The sequence below is a fragment of the Hypoxylon trugodes genome (assembly GCF_022578975.1).
Source record: "Hypoxylon trugodes strain CBS 135444 unplaced genomic scaffold F4822scaffold_3, whole genome shotgun sequence".
NCBI classification, from domain to species: Eukaryota; Fungi; Ascomycota; class Sordariomycetes; order Xylariales; family Hypoxylaceae; genus Hypoxylon; species Hypoxylon trugodes.
This window is the reverse complement of record NW_026250018.1, coordinates 3572034-3587570: the sequence shown is the minus strand read 5'-3', so window position 1 is coordinate 3587570 and position 15537 is coordinate 3572034. Positions and strand designations below refer to the sequence as shown.

The 15537-nt window shown below is 47.4% G+C and overlaps 6 protein-coding genes across 6 annotated transcripts; 3 read left to right on the top strand and 3 right to left on the bottom strand.

The window, feature by feature from the left end:
- The first annotated feature begins 1025 nt into the window (after positions 1-1025).
- Positions 1026-2844, top strand: F4822DRAFT_188402 (putative pla2g4b). The gene is made up of 5 exons (XM_051453522.1): positions 1026-1476; positions 1537-2418; positions 2477-2536; positions 2605-2744; positions 2819-2844. Exons 2-4 carry the CDS (start codon positions 1577-1579, stop codon positions 2681-2683), a joined length of 981 nt encoding a protein of 326 aa, XP_051317307.1. The 5' UTR covers positions 1026-1476; positions 1537-1576; the 3' UTR covers positions 2684-2744; positions 2819-2844.
- Positions 2845-2931: 87 nt separating this feature from the next.
- F4822DRAFT_436792 (P-loop containing nucleoside triphosphate hydrolase protein) lies at positions 2932-7235 on the bottom strand (the record flags this gene model as incomplete). The annotated part of the gene is made up of 4 exons (XM_051462341.1): positions 2932-4574; positions 4708-5022; positions 5475-6909; positions 6963-7235. The coding sequence occupies 4 exons, from the start codon at positions 7233-7235 to the stop codon at positions 2932-2934; spliced, it is 3666 nt and encodes a 1221-aa protein (XP_051317306.1).
- A 768-nt stretch (positions 7236-8003) lies between these two features.
- Positions 8004-10109, top strand: F4822DRAFT_188312 (guanosine-diphosphatase). Its single transcript, XM_051453519.1, has 3 exons — positions 8004-8389; positions 8447-9797; positions 9856-10109. Exons 1-3 carry the CDS (start codon positions 8158-8160, stop codon positions 9911-9913), a joined length of 1641 nt encoding a protein of 546 aa, XP_051317305.1. The 5' UTR covers positions 8004-8157; the 3' UTR covers positions 9914-10109.
- F4822DRAFT_188319 (uncharacterized protein) lies at positions 10054-11687 on the bottom strand. Its single transcript, XM_051453521.1, has one exon. The coding sequence runs from the start codon at positions 11581-11583 to the stop codon at positions 10306-10308; it is 1278 nt and encodes a 425-aa protein (XP_051317304.1). The 5' UTR covers positions 11584-11687; the 3' UTR covers positions 10054-10305.
- Position 11688: 1 nt separating this feature from the next.
- On the bottom strand, positions 11689-12900 carry F4822DRAFT_188318 (uncharacterized protein). The gene is made up of 2 exons (XM_051453520.1): positions 12136-12900; positions 11689-12017 (listed from the first exon to the last, which is right to left on the bottom strand). Exons 1-2 carry the CDS (start codon positions 12735-12737, stop codon positions 11978-11980), a joined length of 642 nt encoding a protein of 213 aa, XP_051317303.1. The 5' UTR covers positions 12738-12900; the 3' UTR covers positions 11689-11977.
- A 598-nt stretch (positions 12901-13498) lies between these two features.
- On the top strand, positions 13499-15232 carry F4822DRAFT_397016 (putative ras-related protein Rab7). Its single transcript, XM_051457589.1, has 7 exons — positions 13499-13826; positions 13905-13958; positions 14052-14147; positions 14204-14383; positions 14436-14480; positions 14530-14632; positions 14690-15232. The coding sequence occupies exons 1-7, from the start codon at positions 13797-13799 to the stop codon at positions 14797-14799; spliced, it is 618 nt and encodes a 205-aa protein (XP_051317302.1). The 5' UTR covers positions 13499-13796; the 3' UTR covers positions 14800-15232.
- The last annotated feature ends 305 nt before the right edge of the window (positions 15233-15537 follow it).

The following is a 15537-nucleotide window of genomic DNA, read 5'->3' as shown; positions in this document are numbered from 1 at the left end:
TGCAAGGTGCAAGGTGCAGAGTGCAGGACAAAATAAAAAAAGGGATCAAATGATTAGAAAAAAAGGATCGGATCGAAATCTCGGGAATGTACTTTGAAGATTTCCGCGTGCTGCATGTGTCTAGGAAGGATAGTTCATGTACTTACTTAGGTTTAGGTGATTGCCTTTACGTTAGATAATTTGTACATTTCCAGGTGGGAACTGTTTTTTTTTTTCTTGCGACTTCCAAGTTCCATCGTAGCAGCGTAGGTGCCAAGTTGGGAAACTGGGTACCTAGGAACCTAGGTATATGCGCCGGCGGGGCGGATAGCGGGACACGCGGACAGCCGGGAGAGATCCCCATTCCTTGCTAGCCTTGAAGGTCGCCTGTAATATCCAGTGTAGCAGCCCCTCCTGCTCTTCCCTTCCAGGGCAGGACAGGGGGAAAAAAAGAAAGGAAAGTAAGCCCCTCCATTCGACCTCCTGACCCTCATTTCTTCCTTCTACAGTATGAAGTACGTCTGATACGTTAGGTGAACCTGCCCTGTACTTCATGCATGTTTCTCCACCACACCTCTTTTTTTACCCCTCACACTCAAAAATCTTCTTTCATTTTCTTATGTATTCGAGTTTCTCAGCTGGGCTTCATCTCGTTTTCGACTAACGGCCATCATCCAATAGTATTCCCGGGACAACAGCACACCGCAGTGTTAACCGGAGTTTTATTTCCAGAGAATCCTTCAGGAGATATATCGGTGTGTGTTGATACGATCCGCAAATAACGTTCGTAATAAAACGGCATAATGGAAACGGTCATCGACTAATAGTAGGCGTGCTGTTTGTTAATGTGGCTGGCTGGTTGGCTTCGTAAAATGAGAAACAGGTGGAACGGATTACGCATCGGCGTTGATCGAAACCCGTACCGGAAACACTAAAAAATCCATATTTGATAATTCAACTCCGAGCATTGAAATACCGTGAGCAATATAGCGCAGATATGTAGACAAATATTTTTGGTTGTTTAGGTCTAGAAACACCGCCGGGCCTTTCATATTTATAAAATTTCTATCATTTCTCATCGACCCATCTATAAGGTCATTGCCCGCTTATATTGCTACCTAATAATAAAGAAGTTACTCCATCGTAATGATGACCAGCGTTGGGGGCGGGGTTCGTCAAGTGAGAATCAGCTCATTTTCTCTCATGATGCCTTCCATTGGCGTGCCGTAATTGGTGCGTTATGAGTAGATTAGGCAAGGGCTTCTGATTAGATCTACCAAAACCAGATCGCCGGGGTATTCGAAGTGCTAAATAAAGTCGTAGAGTTGACGCTAGATCGGAATGAAATCTTAAAAAAAGCTTCTGTAGGGCTGGATTGACAGGTATCGTACCTATCGTACCTACCTTAGCGGTGCATCCTTCCTCACATCACATCTCATCGGTTCTCAAAATCGTATGACCTACCCCAACAGGAAGCCGTCACCGCATCTAGGAAAGGTACCACCCAGCAACTACAACCAGGCATCCACAATTCTAGCTAGACTAACACCCCATTAGAACCCTCCAACTACAACAAAATTTTATCGATTTGGGGAAGATGGAGCGACCCGAAGAAGATCCTATCGTGGAGTTGATCACGAGTTTTAACGAGTTAAACTCCGGTACGGTAGAAGATTTAGACGAAGAACCAAGTCCGCTGGAGTTCATGCGTTATGTAGCACGAAACACCCCTTTCGTCGTGCGTGGTGGTGCTGCCGGCTGGTCGGCTACACGGCAGTGGACAGCCACTTATCTCCGAGAGTCGCTTGCCGGTCACCGAGTCAATGTAGCTGTGACACCATTCGGGAATGCAGACGCCCCTACTACCATGGAGGGTGAGGAACATTTGGTCTTCGCTAAACCCCATGAAGAAGACCAGACGTTCGAGGAGTTTCTGGACTACCTAACAGCACAAGAAATAGCTGACCACTCTTCGCCCGAGAGTCACGGTGAAGTGAGGTATGCTCAGACACAAAATGATAATCTGCGGCACGAGTATTCTTTTCTTTACTCGCAGGTCCCACCATCCATCCCCTTCGCTCGCATAGCACTTCAGAAAAATCCAGACGCCATTAATATGTGGGTTGGTAGCTCAAGGTCAGTCACAGCACTACATCGCGACAACTATGAGAACATATATGTGCAAGTCGCCGGACGTAAACACTTCGTTCTGCTACCCGCGCTATGCCAGCCTTGCGTCAACGAGCAAGAATTATTACCCGCCTCTTATTCCAGAGGAGAAGATGGTCTTATCCTACAAAAAGAGGATGGCGATAAAGTCCCATTCGCCGTCTGGGACCCAGATAACCCAACCGTAAGAGGCACCCAATATTCGCACCTCGCAAGACCCTTAAGGGTTACACTCGAACCGGGAGATATGTTTTATCTGCCAGCCATGTGGTCAGTACTTCAAGACAATATGACATAGTAAGGTAATACTCATCGTGATATTATTTAGGTATCACAAAGTTTCACAATCCTGCTCTGAAGAAGGTATATGTGTTGCCGTTAATTATTGGTAAGATTCCTAATCGGAACTGTCGAGCTACCCCTATCTCTCCGGGTTAGGACTCATACATTTATTAGGTACGACATGGAGTTTAGCGGACCTCTATATCCCCTAACCTCCTTGGTCCGGAATCTCGGCAACAAAAAAACGAAATGACCCATTTCACGTAAAACTGAAATAATTGGTGAATCCCGGTTTATCATATAATACTGGAGCCGTAAGTTGTTATTCAGTCTCATTTCTTGATTGATCTACCTATGTGTGAAGTAAAGCCGGGGCTGATACATGTAGCCTATTACATAAGTGATACCCACCTATTCAGTGCAATCTTGTTAAACCAATACTCCGAACGCCTTGCGATTCAATACTAAGCCGAAGTTCATTCCTCCTAGAAATGGCGATATTCAAGCGTTCACTTGAACCCCAAGTGGATGTCGCGAACCATCGTCCAAGAATCGACCCTTATCGTCACCAATCTTTCTTCTGAACAGAGCAAGATCCTCCAGGAGATCATGCATGTAATCTTGCACATCATTTGCCTTCTCCTCATACACCTCGGACTCGTATCCGTCATCTTCGCCGTAATATGCTTCATCGACGAGACTCTCACGTCTTTTGCTCTTCTCTTTATCATTCGCCTCCACATTCTCCTTGTCCGCCTCAAGATCATCCAAGTCCTTTTCCTTAACAACCACCTCTGGAATAGGATTCTTCAAGCTGTCCAGCGCAAGCTTAAGATGTAGTCTGAGCGCTTCGTTCTCCGTCTGCAAGCTGCGGATTTTGCCTTCGGCCACCAAGCTACGCTCCTCCATCATGCGCTGCATGGCTGCTACACGGTTCTGGTACTCTTCGAGGCGCTCTTCACTATCTCTGGCGTCCTCTCGCTCGCGGCGTCGAGTTTCCGATACCGATAGCTGCAATGCTCTGATCTCTTCGGCCATGGCTGCGATCTGTGCATCCCTCTCAGCCGTGCTGATGTGGTCCTGGTTAACCACGGCGCGAGTGCGGATCCTCTTCGCTTGGTCTGCGTATCGTAAAGTAGATAGGGTCTCTTCGTAGTCCGATGGTGCGATACAAGCAATCATGGCTGTTTTACTGTTGCCTCCTAGAGAATCCTTCAGCAACCATGTTAGGATCGAGTCTCGGTACGGTACGATGTCCCTGCCTCGCTTCCCGGGACGTTGCTTCGGTGCATCGGCCAGTGCTGCTATCACACGGCCCAATGTCGTCAAAGACTTATTGATGTTACTTCCCTCGCGAAGTCTCGCACCAGTTGCCTCTGTTGATTTAGCACGCTCGCTTCCAGCAAGATCAACTAGTCGGATACGTGAGCTACGCTCGGTAGTTTCGTCTGTCTCCATGTCGTGGTGGATTTGTTTGAGCATGATTGTGAAGACGGCATGACTGCGACTACTCGTATCGTTCATCTTGGTGCTCGCTGTGGTGCGGCTCGCATCACCGGATTGCATGTAGCGAAGGATCTCGTTTAGGTTGCGCACTGGTACTTCGGTTAGATCCTTGACGTAAGGGCCTTCGGTAGGCGATTCGCGGATCTTGAGATAGTACGGGGCCTGGTTGGGTACAACGGGAACGAGCAGATCGCGGACATGTTCGTTGTAGACTTCGAAGTAAGAAGCGCGGACGTGGTATGAGATATTGGGCGTTTCTTCCTGCGCAGCCTCAATACGCTGAAACAAATCCTCGCAAGTCCTCGGAATAAGACCGGGTTGATCGGGTGTACCCATCATGGTGTACGATTTTCCAGACCCAGTCTGGCCATAAGCAAAAATACAAGTATGATATCCATCAAAATTGTGATCGAGGAATTCCTCGCCTAAACTATCGTATACATCTTCCTGATGGGCGTAATGTGCATCCCGTGTATCGTGACTCCAGAAGGAGTTGTCGAATGTAAAGGACTTTTCTTCGATAACCTTGCGAGTCTTTGCTCTTGCGTTCGCTGGGTCGCTGTCGTTGGGTACGTGGAGAGTGGTCATTTGGGTCATCGGGTCCATGCTAATCAGGCATTCGGCTCCTCGCTCGATTTCTGTGGTGTTGCATGTTAGTTACTCACTGTCATCGATATCAAACTCTGCATTTGCAGTTACCCAGTAATCCCTCATTAAACAAATCAATCCATATATATAGTGTAAGAAGCAGAATAAAAAAGAAATACAAACCTCGAGGCAAAAACGCCCTCACCCTAACCACAACCCTAACATTCCCCCCGTTATCCATCCTCATCATATGCGGCGGTAACATGCCATCTCTCGAACGCATAGACGGCGTCGAAGCAGTCGACCTCAGGAGCCCGGAATTTCTCATTTTTTCTACCTCTCCCGTTCTCTTCTTTATAACAGTACTTGTTGATATTGTTGTGGTGGGGGATAGTAAGGGCGGCTCCAGCATTCCAGTTAATGTCTCGCAGATACCGTCGATGAGGTCGTTTGTGCGTTCTTGGTGGTATGGATAGATGGAGCTTGGAACGCCGTAGACTGGCATTGGGGAGGAACAGGGGGGACGGGAAGGTGGAATTTTGTTTACTTTGGTACTGTTTGGGGTTAGTGGAGTGTGGGTCTGCGTTGCTGGGGAGCGGCGGGCGAGTGTGATTGCCCCGCGGTGTGACGGTGACGTAGGAAATTGTGTACAAATTAATTTAGAGGGGCATTGGAAAGACGAATGCAATTGTTTACGATTTTAAGAACTTGTTTAAAAAATGCATTGCGACTAAAACAAACTCTGTGCTATGTTATGAGCTGCGATTGCCCACTCTAATTCTTCCTATTAGATGTTGTGTAACCGGACGAGATATTCGTCCCGGAAACCGACATGATGGCTTGCTCTAAAACAGGTTTAATTGTTTGAAAGAAATCAATCGCCCCCTAGAACTCCAGCGTTCCATGGCCTTCCAGCTACTGCCTCGCGAGACCCTTCCCTAATAGTTCACTTCCTATCTCGGTGACTAGCGACTCGTCTGGAAACTGCTTCTTCTTTCCTATTACGGTTCCTTGCGCATCCATGGATCTCAACAGGTCTACCAGTTCCCCGTCTAATGGCATGCAATATGCTAGGAATCCTAACGCCAACAACATTCCCTGTAGCGCTTTGGAGGAGGACTCTTCTTGCGATATAGCTTCTAGCACGGATGCTGCTAGTTCTATTTGGTCTTCTTCTGCAAGAGCATCCCCCGATGCCTGTCGCTTCTGATAATTCGCAGTAGCGATATTGAATAGCAACGATGCCGCTGCTACCCGAACATTGTTATGGCCGTCATCTAGGAAGCTAGATGAGATTAATTGTGTGATTGCGCTTCGTAATGGTCCGTGGCTAAGAATCTGATCAGCATAGAGGTGACTTGAGAATAAATTGCAAGCCATATGTAGTGCAACCAATCTCAGCGCATAAGGGCATCCGACCTCTTCATTTACAGCATTGAGAAGAGTAATAACAGTCTTGTGGCCATGCTCTTCTGCGAAATATCCGCTCAATCTTGGGTCAACGAGCGCGCATCGGAAGAGATCTACAACCGTAAATAAGACTTCTCTAGGCAAGTTCGTGACTGCAGAGCGAAGGAAGATTGCGAAAGAATTCAAATCTGGCAGTGTAGTCTGCGCTGGTCCATCACTTGATCGGGTCTCAATAAAATGCTTCACCCCTTGAATTGATGCATCTTCGGCCTTTGGTCCCAGCTTAGACAATAGTTTGGGAAGCGGGGGGACCTTTGTGTATAAAATTGGCTTCAACTCTGTGTTCGCAAGCTGGGGTAGCCGGAGTAATCGGTGTGGGTGGGACGGAACCGCCATTTGTGCTAGAAGTCCGACGGTACCTCTGAGACGAGACGGATCTGCACCCATCCATCGCTCCCCTTGTTCTCCACGGACAAAAGTAATGAATGTCGGCGTTGCTGAAATAGAATATTTCGATCCGACATCGAAGGCTTTAGATGTATCGACTTTAATTAAGGTGACCTTATTTCCATGTTCTGCAGCTAAGCTGTCATATAGAGGATATATTGCCTTACAAGGGGGGCACGTTGCCATCGTAAAGAAAATGATTGCGCATGAATTTTTGGCAGAATCTAGTACCTTATTCAGTTCTTGAAGGTTAGAAACAACTTTGACTGTTGCACTTTGGGAGCCGGCTGCAGCGCTAGCCCCATTGGTGTGCGGCTGGACATTGTTCTGAATACCCAGTAAACCGCCCTGTTGAGCCTTCCTCTGCTCAACCATTTGTGTGAGCTGAGGCTGTAACATTCGACCAAATGGCGAATCAAGCACGGCTTGGGGCATGTTTGAGATGTGATCTGGTATTCCCTTTCCTATTAGAAATGTAGAGAAGTCATTGCTGAAATTATTGCAATTGTGCCGGAAAAGATCATACGCCTAGATAGTCAGTACAAAATACCTACATATTGCCAAGGCGTTCTTTGACTTACTTGGGGTGTGTATATCTCTCTAAGTGAGTCGAGATATTCGAGAATTACTTCCATAGGCAATTCAGTCTTCCCAAGATGTAATCTTTGTAAGGGAGGTCCTAAATGAGACGTTCCCGGTCTTATCACGTTGATACCACTGTCGTAGACATACTCCATCCCTTCCAATTCAATTGAGGTGTGATAGATAGCATCGAGTTGAAAACCCAAGAGGCCAAGAGACATTTGCTTGGCCATGCCATTTGATAGGTCGTAGACGAGTAGATGAACATCCATCGTGAATATTTTTTTCTGTCTTTCCTTCTGGTAGGAATTGGCTGCGTAGTCGCTACTACGACTTTAGCATAGATGTACCTCGAACTCGATTCAATGATGAATTGAAAAGGTCACAACAATAGTTTAGTAAAATATTATGAAGGGTCGTTTTGGAATGTTTGTTGTTTATGACTAATGAAGTCAAGGTGTGATTTCGTGATTATGGGGCGCAGGTGTGAAGATATGTAGTTGTATTCGAGAGGCAACAGCTGGTACGTCAACCTCGAGGTACGCCTATAAAGGGTGTGTAACAAATACAACAGCACCTTCTAGTAACATGAAGTTCGATTACCTAATATGGAGTACATTATCTCTTTCCCTGGCAGCTGGCGATCGAGGCTTGGAGAGTCAGGGCTGACAAGGATACAGGGATACAGGGGTTAAAGGTCTTGGAAGTGCCGACCCACCGGAAGTACCTAAATACACCACTAAAGTCGCGAGCTGCCAACCATAGCCCTCTAAAAGTTCTAAGGCTTTCAGGGGTTATTACCTAGGTAGTTGACGGATAAGGGATGGATAAGAGCATTAAATCGCTGAAATTGGGAAGGAAAATCTTCGAGATTGCCATTTGCCATTTGGACAAGTTGCGGTTGCTTCTCGTGTTCGCCCCCCCTTTTTTCTTCTCTCTTCTACTTCTAGTTCTAGTTCCCTATTATCCTATTTAGCAACACACACCCCCTATCTAGGAATTGATCCTCGCATCCGTCTAGGTTTTCTAGGGCTTTTTACTCGTTGTGTCGCATGTCGAACTAATCGATCGCTCGTTATTGTGCCCTTTTCATCTTTTCTACCACTCCTTTCTTCTTTCTCCCCTTTTTCTTCTTCCTTTTTCTCCCCAGTCTTTTCCCCGATCTATTTGGGGATGCGTCGAACCTAGAAGGTTATGAGGAGAACATCTGTCTCGTTGCCTACGAAGCACGTCCATCACGACCCTCACGAGAAACCTGCGCGTTACGACTCGGGCCACCGAGAACCCGGCATCGTGGAGAAATTACAAGCCGCAACGATGAATCAGGCCCAGAAGACACGATGGCTGAAGACCACGGCCATCGTCGTTTTCCTGGTGTTCCTGTTCTACTACCTTTCGCCGAAGGGAGTGGAGGTTTATAAGGGTGGTAGGTTTAGTCGACGAATACGTATCTATAAAGTAATATTCTAATCCGATATTATAGCAGCGCATTCTGGCGGTCAAGTACCGTCCGATTCGTCATACGGAACCGACAAATGTACAAAATCGTATTCAAAGGACAAACCGATCGTACAATATGTCCTAATGATCGACGCTGGTAGCACTGGATCTCGAATCCACGTCTACAAATTCAACAACTGCGGTCCGACCCCAGAATTAGAAAAGGAAGAGTTTAAGATGACTGAGAAGAGCGTTGGTGGCTTGAGCAAGTATAAGGACGACCCTCTCGCCGCCGCGAAGACTCTGGATGATCTTATGGCAGTCGCCATGACGACCGTTCCCGATAAGTTGAAGGGTTGCAGTCCTGTTGCTGTGAAGGCAACCGCTGGTTTGCGAATGATCGGCCCGGAGGCTAGTGAAAAGATCTTGGAAGCCGTTCGCAACCACCTCGAGAAGGACTTCCCTTTCCCCGTCGTCTCCAAGGAGGAGAACGGTGTCGCGATTATGGATGGTTCCGACGAAGGCGTTTACGCTTGGATTACCACCAACTACCTACTTGGCAAGATTGGTGGTCCCGACCAAAGCCCCACCGCCGCCATCTTCGATCTTGGTGGTGGTTCTACGCAGATCGTTTTTGAGCCTACTTTTAAGGGACTTGCCTCAGGCGGTATGCCAGAGAAGTTGGCCGATGGTGACCACAAGTACGAATTGGCTTTTGGTGGACGCAACTTCGAGCTCTACCAACACTCCCACCTTGGATACGGTTTAATGGCGGCTCGAAACTCGATCCATCTGAGCTTGCTACACGACATTTATGCTAAGGAGAAGGACAAGAGCTTCTTGAAGAAGCCCATCCTCAACCATCCTTGCATTAACTCGGGCCAACATGATATGATCAAGGTTAAGCTCGGCGACGACAGCCCCTTGGGTACTGGTGAGCTTGAACTTAACGTGACTGGCCCCGCGAACCCAGCGCCGGCTCAATGCCGTGCTCTCGCTGAGCGCATCCTATACAAGGATGCCGAGTGCAAGCTTGCGCCATGCTCTTTCAACGGTGTTCACCAGCCATCTCTAGCTAAGACTTTCGCCAAGGAAGATGTCTACATCTTCTCTTTCTTCTACGATCGTGCCAAGCCTCTTGGTATGCCTGACTCCTTTACCCTACGCGAGCTACACGATCTTGCTGCTGCCGTCTGTGGTGGTGAGCCATCCTGGGATATGTTCGCCAACGTACCGGGTGCTTTCGAAGAGCTACGCGACCGTGGCGAGTACTGCCTCGACCTTAACTTCATGATCGGCCTGCTACACACCGGATACGATATGCCCATCGACCGAGAGGTCAAGATCGCCAAAAAGATCAAGGGTAATGAGTTGGGTTGGTGTTTGGGAGCTAGGTAAGAATCTTTCCTCTTTCATCCCATATAATTCATCTAAATGCTAACGTATATACAGTCTGCCCTTATTATCTAAGAACTCCGGCTGGTCCTGCAAAGTCAGCCAGACCTACTAATCGCACCCATCCATTATTATACAATCGATACCTTCGACAAGATCGATGGTGTCTATTTACACGAGTTATAGAAAAATCCTACTTAGAGCAACTTAACTTAATGATGAGGAAAACACGGAAACGGTGATAATGGATTACCAAAGCCCAAAGAGGCTGGCGTTTTTCGGAATTGGAAATGTTGTAAAAGTACGCATTGTACGAACCTTGAATTCAGCTTGGTATTGCCTTTACATGGGCATACGTAGATCTGAATTGTACAGAAGTTACGAATGAAATAATAAAACGTAATTGTGATGCAAATGCTCCCATTGCTAGAGCTTGGTTTATTTCTATTACTATCCGTAACCTATAATATGCAATCCGTGTTCCTTCGATTTGGGTATCATAATTCCTTATAATGGCGCCTCTACCATGCTTAATACATCTTCTATCACATCCTCTGCTCCGACCCCCTCCAGTAGTGCTTCCACAGCTGCAAGGTCGCTGCCCCATTGCATGCTCCTCTCATGTATCGGATCTTCTACGACTCGGAATCGATGGGCGTACACTTTCCTAGCAGCGAGTCCGACCAGTGCGGGTGTCACGTAGTCTAAGCCGTGTAGTGCTGCGAGGCATTTCGAGAGCTGACCGAAATGCTGTGTGGCTAATGGTGTAGCACCGCCTCCTCCTGGAGCAGCGGCGCGGTGCATGCGCAAGAATGATACGATATTCATCTGGTATCTCAATACCTCAACATCCACACTCGTCTGTCGGGCTAGTAGAGCCAATGTCGCGATATCAGATTCAGTAATCCGCGGGAACGCGGATATACGTGAGCGGGAGCTAAGTATCGACCTATCATCCCTAGTCTTATAATTCCCTCCTTTGATATTACTCGCACTACGACTGCGACCCGGTTTCGGTTTCGGCGTCGCAGTAATCGAGTCTACCGTGCTTCGGCGAACTACACTTGACGCGCTGTCTAGACTTGCTGTTTCACCTCCCTTCCCATCATCCCCATCTTCATACAAATCCAAACCTCCGTCTTCTAAATGCGCGAATCCATCCTCCGGGTCATGCCAGTGCGAGACGTAGAATAAATCGTTGAGATGCGTGACTAATCGACTGGCACCCGCGGGCTCGAGTACGGCGATGAAGAGGAATTGCTTAGGTGCCGTTTGTACGCTGGTTCGGGTTAGGATGCGCCGTGTGCGGATTAGTTCGAGAGATTGGATTTGTACGTCTCGGGGCGCGCGGTCGAGGTTTTTGGCTAGGATTATGTTGGCGATTTGGGGGGTATGGTGGGTGTGGGTGGGTGTCTGGGCTGCGTTGCTATTGCTGTGGCCGTGGAAGTAGGAGGACTCGGTGCCACGCCGCCGTAGGGGGGATACGGATGATGTGCGTCGAGCGGGTGTTTGGAGTTGTAGTGGAGGGTTTGGGGTTGGGGTTGGAGGAGGGAGTTGGATGGATATGGCGAGGTCGTCGAGGGTGGTGCGTGATGTGCAATCTACGACGGTGGAGGAGAGGTTAAATGTCTGTGAGGCGACGAGGCGTAGTTCTTCGATTAATGTGTCGAGTTCAGCGGGTTCGGTGCTGACGATGCAATGCTCGCGGCTGACGAGACATAGGAGTGCTGCTAGATCCAAATCCTCCAGGGCGTGAATCCGGTGCAGGAGATCCTCATCCGCCATCGAGTCTGTGTCTTAAGAGAAGTTTGCTATCCATGGAATCACATTTGTTTTGGTGATTGATTACTTTGGAATGGATGGTTTGATACGGGGGATGTGAAATGTTGAAGGTGTTAAGTGACTCCCAGCATCGGAGCATTTTAAATTATAGAGCCCGGGCCAGGGCCTTAGCTCCCTAATAGAACTGCGACAGTTACCTCCTAATGACCTAAATCTCAATTTTATCCGCCCTTATACACCCATTTACGTCATTCCAATACCCTTCATTTCTTCAGACAGAACGATGATAGTCCCGAGAAATCATGTTATATACAATGGCTCTATGGTTTCAAATAACCATACACCGGATTGATTACTGAAATGCATCCGCAGAAATCATGTGGTGACTACCTTTTCATTAAGCATTCCAATCCGACGTTCCTTGTTGAACACCGCCGCTATATTCATAGCAAGTCAGCCCGTCGCTCTGTTCTTTCCTCGAAAACAACGCAATGCAACGCGGTAAATTCAAGGCAAAGCAACGCAGTAGCAGAGTAAATCCAAGGCATCACTTACGTCCCCTTCCAAAACTTCGAATCAACCTTATCCTCCGAAGCCGGGGCAGCGCGATCATGCCGCTTCTCGAAATCCTTATTATGCCTTTCGACTTCCTGCTTCTGTTCGTCACTCAAGCCCTCTTTAACAGAAATACTCTGGTTATGGATTTTAGGGCTAGGAGTTCCCTTGCCCTGCGGTCCCTTGAGAGCCTCACCTCCGCTCTGACTCGCTGCGTTGGCGATGCTGCCGCCTGTGGGACTACCGCCTGTTTCTGTTGCTTCTTTTGAGCGGGAACCGCCTGATTGTGCGCTCGAGTCTTCGGGGGTCTTTTGTCCGGATTCGCGGGCTGCGGCTTGCTTCATGCTGGCGTTGAGACCGGCTTTGGTTGGCCCGGCTCCGGTGCCTTTGCCTACGTCTGGAGGACTCGGGCCTGGGTGCTCGGAGGCTTGCTGTGCGGCACTGGATGATGGTTGGTTTTGAGGGTCGTCGGCTTTCGGATCACCTTTTCCATCGCCGTAGCCTTGCGAGCAGTAACGAGGTGTCGTAGCAAAAGTACGGTAAGCTTGAGGAGCCCGAGTGCGGGTTGCCCGTAGGGCGTTGCTAATGCGAATAGCTACCATTGTGACAACTTAGTGAAGACAGAATACTGATAGTTTGATTTCTATGAGTCTAGAAGCCTAGGAAAGAATGCAGGGGTAGGCTTTTTACGTGCGAATGTTCAATGGCTTAGAAAGCTTAGAATTTGCCATATCTCTGATGGCATATATATGAGATGATGAAGTATGACATCATGACATCGCACTGCTATACGTAGAAGATCTCAACTTTCTACGGTAGGCACTTACAGGGTTTATTTTCTATTTTACCTAATTCGAGTTGATTGTACATATGAAAGTTGAGGCTTTTCTGTACTTGGTAATGCTGAGAGTAGCTCAATGTTCTGTTGGTCATTGATTTGATACTTTGAATTGTAAGAGTGGAAGTGAAGTTGCATGTGATAGCTTCCAAGTCTGACCGTTTAGCAAGGTCCCCGTGATTCTTGACTTTCTTACACAATCTGCACAATCAGATAGAAACAACGTTCTCTTGAGCGTAGCAAGTTTGTCTCCGTTCATTGCGTATTTATGAAAAGTTATGTGAATTTGGATTAGGTCCGATTTCAGTGAAACTAAAATGTGCATGTCCATTTAAATCGGAAAACATCATCGTAATCGACAGCGCTCATTGCGTTATGTATGTACCTGTGGCTTCTAAAGATTGGGGGAATTGTGGCTGTCTCAGCTGTTCCCAGCCACTGAATTGATCGCGTGTCACACTAAAAAGGCACCTAAGATTAAGCTGTAACCTTGGAATTAAGGGCAGTCACAGCGCCTTATCAACTACTATATCAGGCAAGATCGACGAAGGTCCGACCAGGTCCAGCACTAATCCGTCGGTTCCAGGCTTCAAACAGGTACAACTAACTTCACTAACTTCACCTACAACTGTAACAACTTCAACAATCCCAACATCAACACGACAACAACGCCCTCACACCAATTTCCAACGGTCGCTCAAGCTCAGTGATTTCGATCCGAATTCTTTTACATAAGGCGACCCATATAATCGAGCTATTTATCAGCTTCTACCAAAGGCCTCCATTCTGACACAAACAAGAGCTGCCCAGCTACACCTCCATCATGGCTTCTAGGAAGAAGGTCCTCTTGAAGGTACGATCATTGCTACTTAATACCCTAGATTTATTATCTCCCCACATGGCTTTATGTACTAATGCTTAAGCTATTTAGGTTATTATACTCGGCGACAGCGGTGTTGGCAAGACAAGTTTGATGAATCAATATGTATGTTATGGTCGACAATCCGAGCAGTTTCCCGACGATTCCCCCATTCCGATACCCCCAAACCACTCGATACTAATTTCGTCTACTCTATAGGTCAACAGAAAGTTCAGCGCCAGTTACAAAGCTACCATCGGTGCCGATTTCCTTACCCGAGAGGTCCTAGTTGACGATCGACAAGTTACGATGCAGGTACGAGGAATGAAGATCATAACGGACTTCAAACGACGATAGCTAATGATAAGTAGCTTTGGGATACAGCCGGTCAGGAACGTTTCCAATCCTTAGGTGTCGCATTCTACCGAGGTGCCGATTGCTGCGTGCTGGTATTCGACGTCAATAACTCTAAGAGTTTCGATGCGCTGGATAGCTGGAGAGACGAATTTTTAATTCAAGCTTCTCCTCGGGACCCTGAGAACTTCCCATTCGTAAGAACCCTCGATTCGACTCTATCGATTATCCGCTAACAATAATGTCAAGGTTGTGCTTGGAAACAAGATTGATGTTGAGGAGAGCAAGCGAGTCGTAAGTAAGGCCAAACCATTAATGAAGATAACAAGCTGACAATATACAGATCTCAAGTAAGAGAGCTGCTACTTTCTGCCACTCAAAGGGCGACATTCCCTATTTCGAGACTAGTGCCAAGGAAGCCGTAAATGTCGAGGAAGCTTTCGAAGGTACTCAATTGTTCGATCCTCTCTTCATTATTAAGTTATTCTAACACTGTGACATAGTTATTGCACGAAATGCGCTGGCGCAAGAAGAATCAGAAGAGTTCAGCGGGGATTTCCAAGACCCTATCAACATTCACATTGAGAACGATCGCGACGGTTGTGCATGCTAAGTGTCGTCATCCATAATATCCCCGGCACCTCATCTATCTCGCACATTGCAACACTCCGTTCTCCGCTCGGTCAACTCGGCCTACCTAGACGTTGATTATTTATATGCAGCTCATTCTGCCTTCTCAACTATCGTTCGCCTGTTTGTATGGAAGGTTCGCTATTTTCAGGGGAGCTCTAAGGGACAAGTTACAGATTCGAAGCAGGGTGATTTTCTGGGACTAGGTCCCTAATAAGTGTATAGAACAGTTGGTGCATTGCATTTTTGTTTGCCCTGTTGATACGGTTTACAGGGCTGTAAGTAAGGTCGAGTCTCGAATGTCTCGTTAAGGATTATTAAGACATCTCGATATCTCCTTTAGATAGCATCCAGAAGTGGTTGTTCATTGTTATCTCACGTAGTATGTACCCAAGAGACATGATATTATATGAACCTAACCTTGTGACTTTGCTGCCTGAACCCCTTGGATATTAAAATACGCAATTGTACGACCAGTCATGAGTCACGAGGTATCAGTACCTATGGATGAGACGAAAGGCACATGCAATGGTGTAGCAATGGCTGACCTAATTAGGTACGAAGTAACTAATCCAGTAGGTGTTCCCACTCACTAACCGCCCCGAACCCTTGGACCTTACGCAGGGGTTTTTGGGGGAAGGGGGGGGTTCCATTCTAGCGTATACTACAGCGTACAAGGGACCTCCAGGGCTACTGTAGGACTGGACTCGGCGTCACAGAT

Bases quoted from the DNA above. Each gene is read 5' to 3' on its own strand.
- F4822DRAFT_188402 (XM_051453522.1), top strand. From the start codon at position 1,577: ATGGAGCGACCCGAAGAAGATCCTATCGTGGAGTTGATCACGAGTTTT. The intron at 2,419-2,476 runs GTCAGTACTTCA...GATATTATTTAG, and splicing joins TTTTATCTGCCAGCCATGTG to GTATCACAAAGTTTCACAAT. The intron at 2,537-2,604 runs GTAAGATTCCTA...TACATTTATTAG, and splicing joins TGTGTTGCCGTTAATTATTG to GTACGACATGGAGTTTAGCG.
- F4822DRAFT_188312 (XM_051453519.1), top strand. From the start codon at position 8,158: ATGAGGAGAACATCTGTCTCGTTGCCTACGAAGCACGTCCATCACGAC. The intron at 8,390-8,446 runs GTAGGTTTAGTC...CCGATATTATAG, and splicing joins AGTGGAGGTTTATAAGGGTG to CAGCGCATTCTGGCGGTCAA. The intron at 9,798-9,855 runs GTAAGAATCTTT...ACGTATATACAG, and splicing joins GGTTGGTGTTTGGGAGCTAG to TCTGCCCTTATTATCTAAGA.
- F4822DRAFT_188319 (XM_051453521.1), bottom strand. From the start codon at position 11,583: ATGGCGGATGAGGATCTCCTGCACCGGATTCACGCCCTGGAGGATTTG.
- F4822DRAFT_188318 (XM_051453520.1), bottom strand. From the start codon at position 12,737: ATGGTAGCTATTCGCATTAGCAACGCCCTACGGGCAACCCGCACTCGG. The intron at 12,018-12,135 runs GTAAGTGATGCC...CTATGAATATAG, and splicing joins TCGAAGTTTTGGAAGGGGAC to CGGCGGTGTTCAACAAGGAA.
- F4822DRAFT_397016 (XM_051457589.1), top strand. From the start codon at position 13,797: ATGGCTTCTAGGAAGAAGGTCCTCTTGAAG. The intron at 13,827-13,904 runs GTACGATCATTG...TAAGCTATTTAG, and splicing joins GGAAGAAGGTCCTCTTGAAG to GTTATTATACTCGGCGACAG. The intron at 13,959-14,051 runs GTATGTTATGGT...TCTACTCTATAG, and splicing joins CAAGTTTGATGAATCAATAT to GTCAACAGAAAGTTCAGCGC.